Genomic DNA, 18253 nt, shown 5'->3' with positions numbered 1-18253 from the left:
ATGGCTAGCTGGTTTTGGAAACTTCAGTGCCAAAGAATGACAGTCTCTCCTGCCTAGGAAACAACAATGTGAATTCCACTCTAGTAATGGAGACTCATCACTTACTATTTGGTATCTTGCATCTTCGGAAAATTTCCATCAGTTCATCCACTTGTACAAAAGGACCCTATTTTGACACAAAGAAAATTTAATCCCCAATAATCTGACAAAAATAGCCCTACTTTGCATTTCCCATGATACAAGAGAAAAAGCACACAATTACTATAATTACCCATAGAGCAAATATCTATCGTGAAAATAGTGAACAAACCTGGAAACAAATGGGAGGAGGGAGAAGTTTCATTAAAACAACTGCTGCAGGTGGTACTGGGAACACTCCACCGGGGACAGGGTGTAAGCCCGGAGCTGTAAAAGAAAGAAAAGTAGGAATCAAATGGGATGGAAGAGTTTCTGCACATGTAATGAACCAACATAAGTAACTTGTACATAAATTACTATGTACAAATAGTCATGTTGCTTTGTTCTGGACGTCTTAAAATGTTTTTAGTGCTTTATATGTTTGACCAAACGCAAGTGGGTGAGACAGTGAAAGCAGTCTCAACCCCGTGGCCACTGGGAGGCAGAAAAGTAAACAAGTGACTTTGCATAAGGCAACCCAGGCGCTGAGCTAGTCAGTTTTTGTCAAAGATCATGCCTAAGCCTCACAAGTCATTTTTTCAGCAATCCCATTTAAAGTCAGTTATACAGTAACATATTTAATCATAAGGGCCTTGTTCAAGTAGAATCCAGAGAGGCTACTACCCATTAGTAAGTATAAACGATACCAAATAACATCACCAAAGTAAGTTTCCAGCTGTGCAGGTAATCTGTATGTAGCAGCATTTCTGAAAACTGTCTTAAGTATCACTGCCAAAATGGGTTACTGCAATCTGGATCAATGAGGTTTTGTTTTTTTCTTTTTTAAGACATTTTAAACTCATCTTGGTTCAAAGATTACAGCCAAACCACCTGTCATAGTGACCCTGAGTCTAATTATTAACCTACAATGGAAAGGTCACATTACTTTGCCCCCCACACCTCTCCAGTTAAACCAACAAACAAACTGAGGTCTCAGTACTGGATCTAAAGTCATGGCTTACGTGCTAAATGTCGTGGCTGAAATGGAATCATCTGCTGAGTGTCTGGTTTAGGGTATTCTGGTTTTCTATCCACTTCATCTTTCAGAACAGGCACTATAGAAGGAGCTACAACTGGGTCTGGAATTATAGCTGCTAGCTTAGCACGGGAGACATCCTGAAAATGCAGAACAGAAGAATCCTAAACCTGAAAAAGGGACTTATAGAGTAAAACTGTGCAATTCTACAATCTTGAGGATACACTGTGAATAACTGGGTTAAAACCATAGAGAGAATGGAGAAAGATAAGCGAGAACTTCCATGACAGTAAAGGTTGTTAACAAGGAAAGCTAAAGGGCTGTAAAGACCAGTGTTAAGAATCATTAGACTCAGTGTTGCCAGGTGGGACACTTGTAGGATAGATACAAGCTTTTGTAGGTAATACATACCAGGTAGAGGTGGGGTAATTTGGAAGAAAATCTGCGGTTTTAGATACTTTCCTGATATCTCCCTTCCACTAAAATTGAACATCATCTACCAGGTTCTCTAAGTGAAGAAGCTGGATTAAGAAAGGTGCTGTTTCATGAAACCTAACATAAAGCTTATCATCACTTACATTAGTTCATAAGATTTTGCTAATGAAATGAAAAATTACTCCCAAAATACTGTTATAGGGGAGAAGGAATGTTTGTTGAGCAACCACTATTTGTCAGTTTTTGCCATTTATTCCCTCTCTGAGGAGGCAAATAGTAACACCTCCATTTTACAGAAGGAGCTGACACTCAAAAGAGGTTCTGCTGTCTCCAATGTTAGATGGCTAAGAAGTAGAGAGAGGATTTGAGAGCACAGGCCTCTCTGACCTCACACCCATCCAGTCTTCTTTTCAGTGTCCCAGCAATGCCTGCCAGAGCTGAAAGCAACCCTCTGAGATATGTCAAAGGGAGCAACATGCTACCTCTTAAAGAGGCCCTATCCCAGAGAAGTTCCTCTGCTACAGGTAACCAGTGTCAATCTGTCTAAAACCAAAAGAGCCTCTTTTGCCACCATCAAGGGATATAAGAGAATTTCATATTCTCAAAGTTTGCTCATATGCATTTGGTGGCAGATCTAAATGAGTATGCCTACTGGGAATTACTTTTTTTTCTTTCTTTCCCTCTCTCACTTATGTGTGACACACAAAAGCATAATAATCCTTTCCAAATAAAAAACCAAACAAATACAAGATGGAAAATTCATATTCAAGAAGTAGTTCTACTTAGTAAGATCTTTTCATTAACTTCCTTAATTTCCATTTTCATCTTGGCAAAGTTGAAATAGCCTAAAAATTCCACATAATATTCTTTAAATGTCTTTGGCTTTTCATTAAGAAGTAGTTAAACCAGAAGCAGAACCTGCTGATCCCCTAAGCAGTAACCCCTTAGTTCAGAATAGGAACATGGGGCTGGCACACAACTGGAGCTTCCATTAATGAAAAGGTCTGAAGTTTATTTTAATCTGGTTTAGCCAGTGAGACCCAGGCTAAAAGAGGGCAGTGAGGAAATACAGAGTGATGGTGAGGAACATCCTAATGCCAGCTGGCTTAAGGGGACCAATCGAGGACTCTTGTGGATATAGCTTCCCTTTGGGCTTCCATCTTGGTCTTTGTTCACATGACACAGAAAAATCAAGAAATGATAGAACAATGGTCTTCTCAGAAAGGGCTATTTCTAGGAGTGTGTAAACATTAATCTTTCCCCTTGGCCTGAATGAGTTCAGGTTCCATATTTGTTTCCTTATGACTCAGTAGTCCAAACAGAAGAGTTCCATTCCTAGATAAGCTAATTTCCTAAAGGACCCCACTGAAGGAGCCCTGTTTTAAAGATACAAATCCTTCAAGGAACTTTATGGATTTAATAAGCTATAATGTTTCTTCATTATATCTACAAAATATATAGCAGGAATTACTATATATGATCTCCTGTCAAAACACACACATCAGTCTTAAGAGCTATTAGAGAAAAACTAACCTAAGTGACATTCAGATTTTCTTTTGTTTTTCTTCCTTCACCCACCTCCTCCATCTGCCCACAAGACATAAGATATAAGGCATTAACAATTTCCAGGAAAGAAAGTTTGTTAAATCTCATTTTAATTCTCATTTTGTTCAGTATTGTTGATAGTCAATATTTCACAAACCCAAGGAAAATCCCTGAACTTTTTTCTATTCTGCAAATCTATTCTAAAGCTCGATTAATTTCTATTTCAGAATTTACTTTAGAGTGAAGTTTATCCATGAACTATTCTAAAACATTAGGAAAGTAAAGACACTACACACATCTTGAGCCCAAGTACATACCTTATACCCAAGCGCTTTTAGTTCACTTGCAGAGCAAGGATATAAATCCATGAACTTGTATCTATCTACCAGTAAAGCTGTTTCTTTGCCTTCATACTCTTCTTTGAATGCTGTAAACCGTCTTTTCTCCACTTTGAGTATACTAGCTAGATCACCAATATTACTTTCAAAAGCTAAAAATCGGGCCCAGATTTCTCTGTAAGAAAATAAATATAATCAATACTTTACTATTCTGGGTTTGAGGCTTACAAAAAATCTTTGAGTTCCCTTCCTCCCCCCTTTTTTTTAAAATTATACAAATCTCTCTTTTTTTTATTATAAAGATTTCCAAACTTCAGAAAAATAGAGTAGTGTAATGAATGCCTATATACCATAACCTAGATTTAATCATTATTAATACTTTGCCATATTTGCTTTATCTTGTTTTTGCTTAAGTATTTGAAAGTAAATTACAGTCATCATAACCCTTTACCCTAAATACTTTCATATTTAAGGCTTTTTTTTTGAGTTTTTACTTATTTAGCATACCTTCCTATCCTTTGTGGCCAATAAGAGAGACATTTACACTAGAGAGAGTAAACTCTAGGTGGAAGAGTTGAAAAAGGAACCTAGAGAGATTTCCAGTTTCTCCTGAATAATGTGGCTTCACCATTTTGTAGTCGCATGAATTAAAATGTAGAATACATTCTTGGGGCAACATATGAATAAAAATATATTTTGAAACCTAACATGCTCTCTCTTTTTTCCCATTAATACGGATCACTGGGGACAAATTTGTGCCTCACCACTTTTCTAACAGCCAAAATTAATTCTCTAAGACTCTACTTAGAGAGTAAGTAGATATCAGTAAGGCTTACTTAATACTTACTGATACTTAAATATCAGTAAGGCTCATGCAGCTCAATATCAAATAAACAAACAACCCAGTCCAAAAATGGGCAGAAGACCTATATAGACACTTCTCCATAGAAGATATACAGATTGCCAATAAACACATGAAAGGATGCTCAACATCACTAATCATTAGAGAAATGCAAGTCAAAACTACAATGAGGGCTTCCCTGGTGGCACAGTGGTTAAGAATCCACCTGCCAATGCAGGGGACACGGGTTTGAGCCCTGGTCCAGGAAGATCCCACATGCCGTGCAGCAACTAGGCCCGTGCGCCACAACTACTGAGCCTGTGTGCTTCAACGACTGAAGCCCGCACGCCTACAGCCCGTGCTCCGCAACAAGAAAGGCCACCGTAGTGAGAAGCCTGCGCATCGCAACGAAGAGTATGCACAACTAGAGAAAGCCCACACGCAGCAACGAAGACCCAACACAGCCAAAAATAAATAAATGAAATAATTTAAAAAAAGTAAAAAAAAAATCTACAATGAGGTATCACCTCACACCGATCAGAATGGCCATCATCAAAAAATCTACAAACAATAAATGCTGGAGAGGGTGTGGAGAAAAGGGAACCCTCTTGCACCGTTGGGGAGAATGTAAATTGATACAGCCACTATGGAGAACAGTATGGAGGTTCCTTAAAAAACTAAAAATAGAACTATTATATGATCCAGCAATCCCACTACTGGGCATATACGCTGAGAAAACCATAATTCAAAAAGATACATGTACCACAATGTTCATTTCAGCACTATTTACAATAGTCAGGACATGGAAGCAACCTAAGTGTCCATCAACAGATGAATGGATAAAGAAGTTGTGGCACATATATACAATGGAATATTAGCCATAAAAAGAAATGAAATTGAGTATTTGTAGTGAGGTGGAAGGACCTAGAGTCTGTCATACAGAGTGAAGTAAGTCAGAAAGAGAAAAACAAATACCATATGCTAACCCGTATATATGGAATCTAAAAAAAAAAAAGGTTCTGATGAACCTAGGGGCAGGATAGGAATAAAGACACAGACATAGAGAATGGACTTGAGGACACGGGGAGGGGGAAGGGTAAGTTGGGACAATGTGAGAGAGTGGCATGGACATATATACACTACCAAGTGTAAAACAGATAGCTAGTGGGAAACAGCTGCATAGCACAGGGATATCAGCTCGGTGCTTTGTGACCACCTAGAGGAGTGAGATAGGGAGGGTGGGAGGGAGACGCAAGAGGGAGGAGATATGGGGATGTATGTATAGCTGATTCACTTTGCTATAAAGCAGAAACTAACACACCATTGTAAAGCAATTATACTGCAAAAATAATGTTAAATAAATAAATCTCAGTAAGCACCTTTGTACTAAAGTAATGCACTGAGTTCCTATTATATACTAGGTAGAGGACTATCACAAAATTCCTACACTGGTAGACATTACTGCTACTTGACAAGAACGTAAGGATTGGCAAGAGTGAGGAAATATGCCCAAGGTGTAGTTGCCTGAGCTGGAATTTGAACCCAAGACTCCAAAGCCTTACTACTTTCACTGTACCACTATACCATATTGTTCCTCCTGTAAAACTGACAGAGTCAAAACCATAAATCAGGGATATAATTTGTCAAACAAATTTTCATTTTGTCAAGAGTCTTTGCTCTCGAGTAAGAAGTAAAAATTTCAGAACTCTTCTCTAGTTTGTTCATATAAATTTCTAGGGATATATACCAAGGTATATTAAAATATTTAATAATAAATTGCTAAGGCATCTCTCAAAATAATCCTAGTCAGTATGCAAAAAATTTTTTTAACAAATCTTAAACAGGTATGAAAATATGGCAAGGCAGGCATTTGTAAATTAAGCTTCAAGAGAGAAGGGAAATTTCTCCTGGAACTCACAACTCACTCCTGGAACTCACAACAAGCAAATGTTCATCCCATAGACCGCAATTCAAATATTAGAACCCGACCAGTAAGTTTTCAAAATGGCTTACCCAGACTTCTCAGGTGGAAGACTTCCAGATGTTAAAACTCGTTCAAACAAAACTCGAGTATTATTGTCCTCTAGGATATTAAAGAAGATTTTAAATATTTTTAAAAATTCAGTTTTATAATTCAACAATGCATTATCTCATTTAATCCTCACAAAAATCTTATGCAGAGAGATCTATTATCACACCCAATATTTATAGATGAGGAAGCTTGAGGTTCAAAAAGATGAAGTGAGTTGATGTGGCTCACAGTTACTGAGTAATACAGCCATAACTAGAAGCCAGGTCTTTTTACCTCTAGTTTAGCCCTCCTTCTATAGTATAGTGTAGTTGTAATGTCAAACAATTTATAACAGTGTGATATCTGAATCGGGTATCTCATTTTTTTTTAATAATGAAAATTGCATACCGTTGACATTATAAGAATCAAACTATTGATATTTTTTAAATACACTGAATGTGGAGGATGACAAGCTCAAATTTAGATATTTGATTTTCTTATTTTGCAGCACCAGGACTACTCTATATTTAACTACTTTAAATTCTTATATAGGTACCATATCTAGATTGGTAGATAAATATGCAAATGGAAAATGAATAAGAATGGTCACCAGAGGTGGATTAAAATTTAAGAGTCTCGGGAGGTCTGTAGTTGGAAGTGGAAAATGACACTTCTTGCTAAGCTCTAAGGGATCTATTAAAATTTAAGAATCTAGTAGTAAATTTACTAACACTCTTTGAACTGCATATTTTAAATGGGTGCATTTATGGTATATAAATTATGCCTCAATAAAACTGTTAAAATCCAACAGAGTAGTTGGCTTTTACTGCCGCAGGGCAGTTATTCAGTTTTACTACATGTCCATAATATGCAAAGTCAAACCAAGAGATTACATGTATTGAACCAAAGAAGATGGCACCATATTCATGGCTTTCATCTTCAACTTAACATACTGTACTTAAAGAAATAAGTAAATCCTGCATTTTATTCTTTTAGCTTTATTCCAAGCTTTGCTCCAGACACACTTTTTGCCATTCCACATAACTTTCCACTGCTTATTACATGCTGTGTTCTCCTGGAATAATGCATTTTCCTGTATCTTTAGGAAAACGATTACTTATCCTTCAAGACCCATCTCATGCTGCCTTCTCCCACCCTCTAGAACAGCACTATCCAATAATTTAAATTTGCTGCTAGCCACATTTAAAAGAATAAAAACAAACAAAAACAAAAATAAAAGAATAAAAACAGGTGAAATTAATTTTAATTTATTTTATTTAACCTAAATATCTAAATTATCATTTCAACATGTAATCAATGTGAAAAATTATTAAGATATTTTACATTTCTTTTCTACTATCTCTTTGAAGTCAGTATGTATTTTAACTTACTCCACATCTCATTTTGGCCTAGCCACAATTCAAGGGCTCAAAACTTAGTAGTCTGGTGGCTACCATAATTGCATAGCACAGCTCTGGAACTTAGATTACACGCTCCTCTCTGTGCTTCCAAAGTAATTCATTCAGGGCTCTATTACAGAATTTAGCACATGCTTTTCATGACTGCCACCATCAGCTTAAATAGTTAACATTTATTGTATGCTTACCACATTCCATATATAAGTCAAATACATGCAAAAGTTCATTTAATTATCTCAACAGTTCAATGAAAGGTACTCTTATTATAACCATTCTGTAGATGAGAAATCTGAAACACCATTATACACCTAACCCCAGAATTTATGCCACAATTAAGAATCAAATGATGATGCAATTATGTTTACACATCTGATTTCCCCAGGAGAATACTCTGAGGGTAACAATGGAGTCCTATTCTTGTACTTCCAGACCTTACTACCAAAGCTACTGAATAAATGATGGGTTGATGAATAAACAAACTAAGACACTGATTTTAGAAGATAATAATGCTGACATCAGAGTTCATCCTCAATTTTAGAGTAAAATATTGTACATCTTAGTAACTATTCTAAAAAATCAAGCAAAACAATATAAAACTGGTAAGGAACATTCATTTCATACAAGAAAATTATATGAAAATTTTCTTTAGCCCCAGCTCAAAAATCTTAAATGCTCCACTGTCTCACTTTTTGGAGTTAAGTCCTTTTCCAGAGAGTAGAATCACTAAGCTGAAATATAAAATCATGTTTAAGTTTTATTCTTTTCTACTATTTAGGTATATAGAATGCTACATTTTTCTAAAATATCATTAAAATCACTAATATTTACCTGTGATATCTAATTTACATCTAATTATTTACATGGCACATAATTTCATATTTCTTTCTTAAATCAGTTTTTAAACCAGATCATTTTCAGTCAAGAAATTACATATCCTGGACTGTGGGTAACTAGACTAAATAAGATACATACATAAATATACAGATCCTCTAGCCTAGTGCCTGGTATAAGGTAGGAACTCAATAAAAGATGGTCATTATTATTACAACAAAATAGGAAAATAAAGATGCTTATAAACATAATGTTTCCTTTGAAATATCTTCCCGAGTAGCCTCAAAGCAGTTTACTACTTGGGCATCTTTGAGTTTTCGTGGCTAGATATTTGTGGCTTTACCCTATTACTGTTGGGACTTTGATGCTAAATTAAAGACCATTCTGCAGAATCAAAAGGCATCAACCATTATACAATAAGTGTAAATTCATAGTTGACAGGCCACAAATATTTGAGTGCCTATCAAGTGCCTGGTTCTGGTGTGATGACAGAATATAATACATTTGAGAAAGAAAAAAACCCAGCAACATAATTTCAGAGAATGACATTGATGGTTTAATATTAAGTAACCATTACAGATCTAGAATCTACTTACCATTGAGGTGAGAAAGATAGTCAATATAGGCCAGGACATATTCTGGAATGTCTCCATATTTCTTTAGCCCCAGCTCAAAAATCTTAAAGGCAACAGATTTGTCCTAGAAGTAGAGAGGAAACTACTGATTTCCATGCAGTGTCAGACAAGATACTCAAAGAATATTAAAACTATAACATCTAAATATGACAACGTATATTAAGAATTAAAATGGAGATTAAAATTATGTTAAGTAAAAATTACAGAGCTAAAAACCATTCAAGGGGATTCAGATTCATAAATATGGAGTTTAATAAGGTATAAACTAACAGGCAGAGTAGCCCCCACTCGCTGCAGCTGGAGAAAGCCCGCGTGTCGCAAAGAAGACCAACGTGGCCAAAAAAACAGATAGATATAAATAAATAAATAAATAATAAAACTTAATGATAGAAATTAGGACTGCCTTTCTTTTAATTAATTTATCTCATATGAAGGAAATTATTTTATCTTTATATTTTATTTGAGGACTTACCTTACTACAATAATACTCCATGAGTGCTGCAGTAACATAGACATGGTGGCGGGTTCTGGTATCTTCTCTTGCTTTTTTAAATATCATTCTTCCAGATTTAATACCTTCTGCTCTTCTTGCAAATTTCATATATTGGATATATACCTACACAAAAAAAGTATTTGTTTTCTACAGACTGTAGCATCCAATACAGGTTCACCTTACTTCAGTACTAACACGTTTTGCTGTATAAGGAAGCAATTTTGAATACTTGAGAAATAAAAAAGATTATAGATAGTGTACTATTTAAATCCACGAGCAAATTTTTTCTGGTATTAAAGACGTGCACATTAATATTTTAATTGAGATATAATTCACATAGCACAAAATTCACCCTTTAAATATATAATTTAACGGTTTTTAGTATGTTCACAAGGTTTTGCAGTCATCACAATTATCTAATTCCAGAACATGCAAATTAAATCTTAAGGAAGGAATAAAAGTGAAAATACTAGAAAATGCTAGTATTTCTTGATTTATTACTTTTAAAAGCCCACTACTCTATTTCCTAAAGACCATATAATGTAACTTTATTGATAAACTATTTGAGTCATTTTATACTTAGCACCTACAGAGTGCCCCAACACATGATGAGTATGCAATATTTGTTCAATGAAAAAACATCTCTGGACTGTACACAGGGTGACTATGAGTAGGGTCCTGATTTGCTCAGTTTTGATGATGTCAAACTACATTGCCTAGTTTAGACAGATGAATAGATGGATGAATGAACTATGAGTTCCTTGAGGAAAGGAATTTTACTTATGTGTCATTATACTGCTGGAATCTAGCACAGTGCATAGCACAGATCAGTTTGCTAAATGAATTTTAAAATGATGACTAAATGCAAGCAATTAGAGCAGTGGAATCCCATGATAAACAGACAGAAAAAGGAGTATAGCTGTAGTTGACTTGAGGCAGAGGGTCTAGAGCCCCATGCATGGGCCCCTCCCCTTCCCCTCCCACTGAAAGAACTCTGCTGCACTTTTGCAGAAATTCAGGGCTTTGAAAACCACAATTACAGAGTTGAATTCAGGATAAAGTGAGTTCTTGTCCAACTTCTTCCCAGAATGTTGGTTTCTCTTGCCTCCATTTATTTAAAAAGAAATATTTATTAAGCAACAATTATGTGGTATTCAAGCCATGCTCACAAGGAAGGTGTTAGAGAAAGCTCCACTGTGGCTGGTTCATAGCGCTGCACTTACAAACAACAACAGAAGAAACGAGCAGAAAGCAGATCTGCAATTGTCGGGCTGGGAGACAGGGAAGGGGTGACTACAAGGGGGTCACACGAGGGAATTTCTGTGGGGTGATTGAAGTGTTTTGTATTTTAATTGTGATGGTTGTCCCATAACTCTATGTTATTGGTCAAGATTCATAGAACTAACAATTCAACAAAAACAGTGAATTTTACTTTATGTAAATTAATTTTTTTTTAAATTAAAGCAGACTACAAAAGTGGGAAAGAGACTTGTAAAGTTACTTACCAAGGTGGGGTCAATATCCTCAATTGCCAGAAGTCTGTTATATATACTGTGAACTTTCTCATACTTCATGCGACTCTAAGGTGGTAGAGAAGAAGTGGATATAAATATATATTCATAAACAAGCAGCATTTGAGCTCTGAGGAATCCAGAGGCTGCACCCCACAAAGGCATCTGCTTTGAACATAAATATATAATGAGCTAAGGACTAATAACTGTTCATTCTGCATTATCTCTGTCTTCCAAAAGTAATATGCCTGGCAAAGAAGCAGCCAGAAAAAAAATTCAGTGCTGCAGTAAAAAATCCAATTACAAGAAAGTTCTAAATATTTTAACTCACCTCTTCATAATCTGCATATGCAAAATAAAGAAGCATATTCTTCTTTAATAAAGTGCTTATGGCTCTTTCATATATATTAGCAGCTTCATCACTAAATAATTTGGCATTATTCATATCCTAGGAGAGAAAAAAGAAAGCTCACTTACAATAATTTCAATAAAGCTGAAAGAGAATAAAACACACACTCATATGTTTATACCTATGGACACATGCATTTCTTGATTCTTAAGAAATCCCAGGGACTTCCCTGGTGGTACAGTGGATAAGACTCTGTGCTCCCAATGCAAGGGGCCCAGGTTCAATCCCTGGTCAGGGAACTAGATCCCACATGCATGTCGCAACTAAGAGTTCACATGCCACAACTAAGGAACCCTCCTGCTGCAATTAAGGAGCCCACGTGCTGCAACTAAGACCCAGTGCAACCAAATAAATAAATAAGTAAATATTTAAAAAAATTCCAAAGACTTTTTCCATTATTTTAACATAAAGAAGAATCACAGAAGTACTCTAAATGATTTATCACTTTAATACATTAAAGAAGAGCCACTATATTTTAATTCTGACTAAGGTAGTCTAATCATATAAGAGGGTCACTAAGATTCATAGTGACATAAGATTAAAATTTTCAATACCTACACTTCATTACCAAAATTCAGTGCTATACTTTTAGCAAATTATTGCTATATCAAAACCATGAAAAGACCAAAAGGGGGAAACAAATAAATACTCACCCCTTTCTCTGCTAACAGTTTACTTGACTGCTCAAGATACTGGGCAGCTTCATACCAAATATCAGGGTGATGGCCCAGCACAAGCAGGCACTGTTCATAAGCAAACATAACTAAGGGAAGACATTTGCAACATTCAATTAGAATAAATATTATTTACAAAACTATCAATACAAGCGTCACAACTCAATTTTTAGGCTAAGACAGAGCCCTCAGTAATGAATGATAATTGGAAATAAAAAAACTTTAGTGATTTCTGGCATTATCATCCACCCAAACCCCATCCATTCGTCATTTATTAAATTAATATTTATTGAGTACCAACTATATGCTAGGGAATGTGAAAGACACTGTGAATATACCAGTAAATAAGACTTCCTATACTCAAGAAGTCTGCAGTATAGTGGGAAGATCGATATTAAGAATGCAGTTATGGTAAGTGATAAGTATTATGATGAGGAAAGTAGAGTGTACTCTTGAAACTTACAGCAGCAGGACTTAACATAGTTTAGAGACTCAAGAAAGGTTTCACTAAGGAACTGATATCTAAGCGAAACCTGAAGAAGGGGTAGAATCTGGTCAGATGAGAGAGTAAGTAGAGGCAGGAAGGACAGGAGTAGATACAAAAATGGTGTAGGCAAAGGAAACAGTACTTGCAAAGGCCTCCAGCTGAGAGAGCAAGGCAAGATTGAGGAATTTTTTTTTTTTAAGTTCCAAATTCTAGTTCTGACAGTGCCAGAGTAGTCTGTATCAGACTAACTCTCCTGAAAAAAAAAAATCATAAACTGAAAAATACAAAAAGCAACTGTTTAAAGGCACTAGAGAATGACCAAAAGAAAAAGAAACTGGAGAGGACTGAGCCCTTAAAAAATTGGAATCATACTAGGTGAGATATATATTTAATATGGCTTTTTCCCACAAGTGCAAACCCCTATGTGTATAGTTCTGGGATAGCTAGAACTCAAGCCAAATGCTGAAGTCTTACTGGCTTGAGGTAAGTAACATGGAGTTCTGGGTTACAAGAACAGCTGGAAATTAAGGGGGAAGATCCCCCAAAAGAGAGCCACAGAAGGTGGAGGCTGAAAATCTGGGCCTAATGCCCTCAAATCTTCAACTGACTCTAAAATAGACATACACAGGAAAGAATACAAACAGCCAGAGCAGAAAGCAAAGCTGAAAGAGCTGGATAGATATCTCATCAGCTGCCCACTGTAATGGAGACCAAGTCTGGAATCTGAGTCCCATCAAGTTAAGAGAGTCTGAGTAAACACCTTGAACTTTCCATTATATCTTGGGAGTAAAGACTATATCCCAGGACTAAGAGATTTACTGTGAGATGAAGGCCACTAACAGAGACTCATCCTAACAGTGTAAAACCAAGCCTCCACAAGGTCCAGGAGACCTGCCAGTAATTTAACTCCCTGCTAAAAGAAAACTCAATATTCTTCAGAGGAAGATAACAGAATCTAGTCTTTACTATGTATCATTTACACATCTGTACAATGTCCAAAAATTTTTTTTAAATGTCTAGACTTGTGACAAAACAAAAAATGTGACCCACAGTCAAGAGGAAAAGAAATCAACACCACAATGGCTCAGATATTGGAATTAGCAGACGAGGATTTTATAACTATTGTTATAAAAATGTTCAAGGATATAAAGAAAAAGATGGTATTGGCCATGGAATCTTAACAGAAAAAGGAAAACTATAAAAAACAAAAATTTCTAGAATGGAAATTTATACAACTGAAAAGTAGAATATTTGAAATGAAGAATTCACTACATGGGCTCACCAGCATATTGGATATGATAAAGCAAAGGTCAATGAACATGGAGACAGATCTATAGAAATTACTGAATCTGAAGAACATAAGAGAAAAAAAGACTGGGAGTAAAAAACAGCCTCGGTAACCTATGGGATAATATCAAGTGGCCTAACATACACATAATTGGAGTCCCAGAAGGGTTAGTCTTGTTACCTCTTTTAGTTATAAGAGTCTGATCTTCTGTACGAAGAGGGTTGCTCTTTTCCCACTGTATGTATTTCTTCCACATATCTACCTGCTGAGCTTCTTGAGGAGTATTCTGAGGAGGCACTGAGGGAGCATTGCGGTCCAAACCTTTCATTACTGTCTCATATTCCTAGACAACAAGTATTTAGAATTCTGTGGTAAGCTGAGGAACAACTCAGATGTATGAAATGGAGTTGATCTGTTTGAAATACTTTGTTCAAAATGCCTAGTTTTTCCAAATACTACTTTGTTAATATAACCTAAAAACTATTTAAGAGCAGGAATAAAGATAACAGAAGATTACCTACCCAAGAAGAGGTTCCCAGGACTGGGTGAACAGAACAGCCCTGGGCCCTCTCTGGAGGTGATCTAGGAAGTCACTCTTCAGGACAGAGGAGTTGACAGATCAACATGACTGATGATCTGGTGGCACTGTTACTGCCACCTTTGGAGAAATGATCTGTCTTTTAAAATTTCAATAGTTCATAGTCTAGGCTATTTTCCCTAACTTCTAACAGTGTCAACAAATGGAAAGTTATGTACACAAGACAAAACTCGGTCCCTGAGAGCTATGTCATTAGACCACAGATTATTACAGTATTCGGATATGTATGAGCTGACAGGAGGGATGGATAACAATTACTTGATCAACTCTAGGTAGAACTTTGTCTCTATGACCTCTGTTTCTATATTTTAAAAAATAATTTCTTCCAAACTTGATTTATTCTATTTTGTCCTTTAACATGTCTGTAAAGAGGTATTTTGCTTCAAATAATCACCTGCTCAGACAACGTAATTAATTGTCATTAGTTAAGACTGCTAATGATTGAAAATACTAAGAGTAATACCAGATAGGGAAAGTGCCTGTGTAAATAACATACTCACAACAAACAATATAGTAAGTGTCCTGATAGAATTCCATACCTTTGCTACCCGCCTAGCATTCATGTAATCCCTACTCCGATCTTCAATCATTTTTTTAGCTAAATGAATATTGATACCCTAAGGAAAAAAAAAAGAAAAATGCATATTATTTGAAAATTAAGTATATTTTAGTGTTAGCATAATATAGTATATTCATTTGCTAAATTACTTTAAAGTGTTTAAGAGGCTTTTTGGTTAGTAAAATAAAGGTTTGATCACATTATATGCTTAAGAGATGAAGGAGGATCTGCCTATGTCTTATGAGATGGCAGTAAGTTTCCATATGTCAGGAATTTCTAAAGAGAGGGAATGATTTGGAAAGGACCAATTATTTCACATAAAATTCTACTAATAAAGAATGATATACAGGACTTCCCTGGTGGCGCAGTGGTAAGAATCCATCCGCCTGCCAATGCAGGGGACATGGGTTCAAGTCCTGGTCTGGGAAGATCCCACATGCTGAAGAGCAACTAAGCCCGTGCACCACAACTACTGAGCCCGCGTGCCACAACTACTGAAGCCTGCATGCCTAAAGCCTGTGCTCCGCAACAAGAGAAGCCACCGCAATGAGAAGCCTGTGCACCGCAACGAAGAGAAGCCCCCACTCACTGCAACTAGAGAAAGCCCGTGCGCAGCATTGGAGACCCAATGCAGCCAAAAATAAATATATAAATAAAATAAATAAAAAATAGGGCTTCCCTGGTGGCACAGTGGTTGAGAGTCCACCTGCCGATGCAGGGGACACGGGTTCGTGCCCCGGTACGGGAAGATCCCACATGCTGCGGAGCGGCTGGGCCCGTGAGCCATGGCTGCTGAGCCTGTGCGTCCAGAGCCTGTGCTCCACGACGGGAGAGGCCACAACAGTGAGAGGCCCGCGTAACGCAAAAAATAAAAAATATAAATAAAAAATATAAATAAATAAATAATAAATGCAGAGGTAGCAAGGAGACATAAACATTATCATTCATGCTGAGTAGTTCTCAGAGTAGTCCAAAGCTTCCTGTTCCCCAAGACCCTTTCAGAGGATCCATAAGATCAAAACAATTTTCAAACAATACTAAGACATGATTTGCCTCTCTCACAAATATACAGTGGAGTTTTTCAGAAGCTACGTGACATTCAACAGCATAGCAGGTAGAATTTAGAAGCAGATATGAAAATCTGTCTTCTATTAAGCTAAATACCAAAGAGATTTGCAAAAATATGAAATAATGCCACTCTTCTCACTGAATTTTTTCTTATTTTGGAAAATATTTGTCTTAATACTATTTATGTTAAAATATAAGGAGTCTACTACTGCAAACTTTAAATGAATTAATAAATATCTTGAAACTTTCTCAGTTTTAATTCCAATATGCTAAATATTCATAGGTAAAAGCCACATCAAAATTAAAAGTTCTTTGCGGTCTTTAATACTTTTTAAAATCCCAAGACCAAAATGTTTGAGAACCACTGCTCATGCCTATGAGGGAACAGTTTCAATACCCTACATAGTTCTTCCAAATCACAGTGGACATGTGAGGAACTTTCTTTTAAAGATAGAGCTTACTTGGCATGTATGTTTACATAATGGGCTTATTAGTTCAGTTTGTTAAATCATTTTCTTATGAGACAAAGATCTTGGACCACAGCCCTACATCTCACAATTATAAGGGAATAATCACATCACTGTAACCAGGTGAAAGAGGGGCATTGCAACTCATCATTACTACTAGAAAAGCAGTTCTAAAAAGGAACTGTTTCATAAGAGATCAGTGGCAACATGTGTGTGTATGACTGTGTGGATATGGTTTAGCACTGATTAAAAATGGTTTGGTAAGAATTATAATTCTCCCAGAGTATTCTCTAAAAATAACTCAACAGTAAAATGAGACTCTCAAAACATTAGGAATGGTTCTTTCATTACAATCAATATGAAAATAAACGTATGCAGCACTGATATCCAGGTACATGATATTAGAAAGGCTAGCCTCCACAAATCCACAGTGCATAAAAATTTAAATGGCTTGGTCATAATAATAAATTACTGTGGCCTAATTTACCTCTTCATACTTGTTATAGTCTCTCCACAGTTGTTCAATGTTGATCATGGGATTAACACAACCTCGTTGATAAACTCTTCGAACAGCTGTTATTCTCTGATTTTCTGCATAAGATCCAACAGCTTCCCTGGCATTGGGTAAGAAATGCCATCAATTATAGCTAAATCAACTGTTCACACAGAAAATAAAACTATAAAAATACTTACACGCCTTTTAAGAAATTGATGTAATCCACCCAAATCTAAGAAATAAAATAAAATGTTAGTATCTTTTAGTAGTTTCAAATTTTTTAAATGTATGTATTAAAAAAAATTTAACTCTACCTGATAAGACATAATTTCCATTCCAATTTTATCCAGTGCAAAGTCATATGCTTGAGCCATTTTTTCTCTGAAATAAACATGAAAGACATGTTTTTTATAGAAAAAATTGCATGTTATTAAAATGTATCTACAGCTAAAACATAATCATGATTTCTGATCATATGATCAGAACAGCATTTAAACCGCTTATACAAACAAAATGTAAAGACATCTTTGCAAGTATATAAACAAAATATAAAGACTAAGCTCTTTTGTGTTTAGCTTGTCAATGTCATTAATTTATGTACTTTGTTTCTTTTACCTACTACTTGTAAGCTTATCAAAGATAAAGGCCATGTTTTATTTATCTTTATATCATTTATTAATTTTTTAAGACTTTTTTTTTTTATGTGGACCATTTTTAAAGTCCTTATTGAATTTGTTACAATATTGCTTCTGTTTTATGTTTTGGTTTTTTGGCCACGCATGTGGGATCTTAGCTCCCCGACCACGGATCAAACCTGCACCCCCTGCGTTGGAAGGCAAAGTCTTAACCACTGGACCATCAGGGAAGTCCCCTCTTTATAGCCTTTAAATTGCCTAATCTTACATGTAGAAGATTCAAATGTGGAAATATCTGGTTCTTTGATTAAGAAGGTAAGTTATGTCTAAAGATCTATTAGCTCTGACATAAAATTTAGGG

General features: G+C 35.9%; 1 protein-coding gene across 2 annotated transcripts in view; it reads right to left on the bottom strand.

Annotated features, from left to right (window-relative positions):
• Positions 1-18253, bottom strand: part of CSTF3 (cleavage stimulation factor subunit 3) — a 69897-nt gene that overhangs the window by 1062 nt on the left and 50582 nt on the right. For both annotated transcript variants that reach the window (XM_022583672.2, XM_022583673.3), the window contains 15 exons: positions 17572-17638; positions 17455-17489; positions 17249-17375; positions 15207-15284; positions 14250-14412; positions 12274-12383; positions 11543-11659; positions 11206-11280; positions 9680-9823; positions 9169-9271; positions 6326-6395; positions 3451-3646; positions 1140-1293; positions 311-405; positions 106-166 (listed from right to left, as the gene is read on the bottom strand). In XM_022583672.2, the coding sequence (XP_022439380.1) occupies positions 106-166; positions 311-405; positions 1140-1293; positions 3451-3646; positions 6326-6395; positions 9169-9271; positions 9680-9823; positions 11206-11280; positions 11543-11659; positions 12274-12383; positions 14250-14412; positions 15207-15284; positions 17249-17375; positions 17455-17489; positions 17572-17638 (1595 nt within the window). The remainder of the gene's footprint in view (positions 1-105; positions 167-310; positions 406-1139; positions 1294-3450; positions 3647-6325; positions 6396-9168; positions 9272-9679; positions 9824-11205; positions 11281-11542; positions 11660-12273; positions 12384-14249; positions 14413-15206; positions 15285-17248; positions 17376-17454; positions 17490-17571; positions 17639-18253) is intronic.

This window comes from Delphinapterus leucas, chromosome 7 (genome assembly GCF_059928025.1).
Source record: "Delphinapterus leucas isolate spDelLeu-1000000601 "Yukka" chromosome 7, BTC_Dleu_Yukka2, whole genome shotgun sequence".
Lineage (NCBI taxonomy): Eukaryota > Metazoa > Chordata > Mammalia > Artiodactyla > Monodontidae > Delphinapterus > Delphinapterus leucas.
This window is presented reverse-complemented; position numbering and strand designations above follow the sequence as displayed.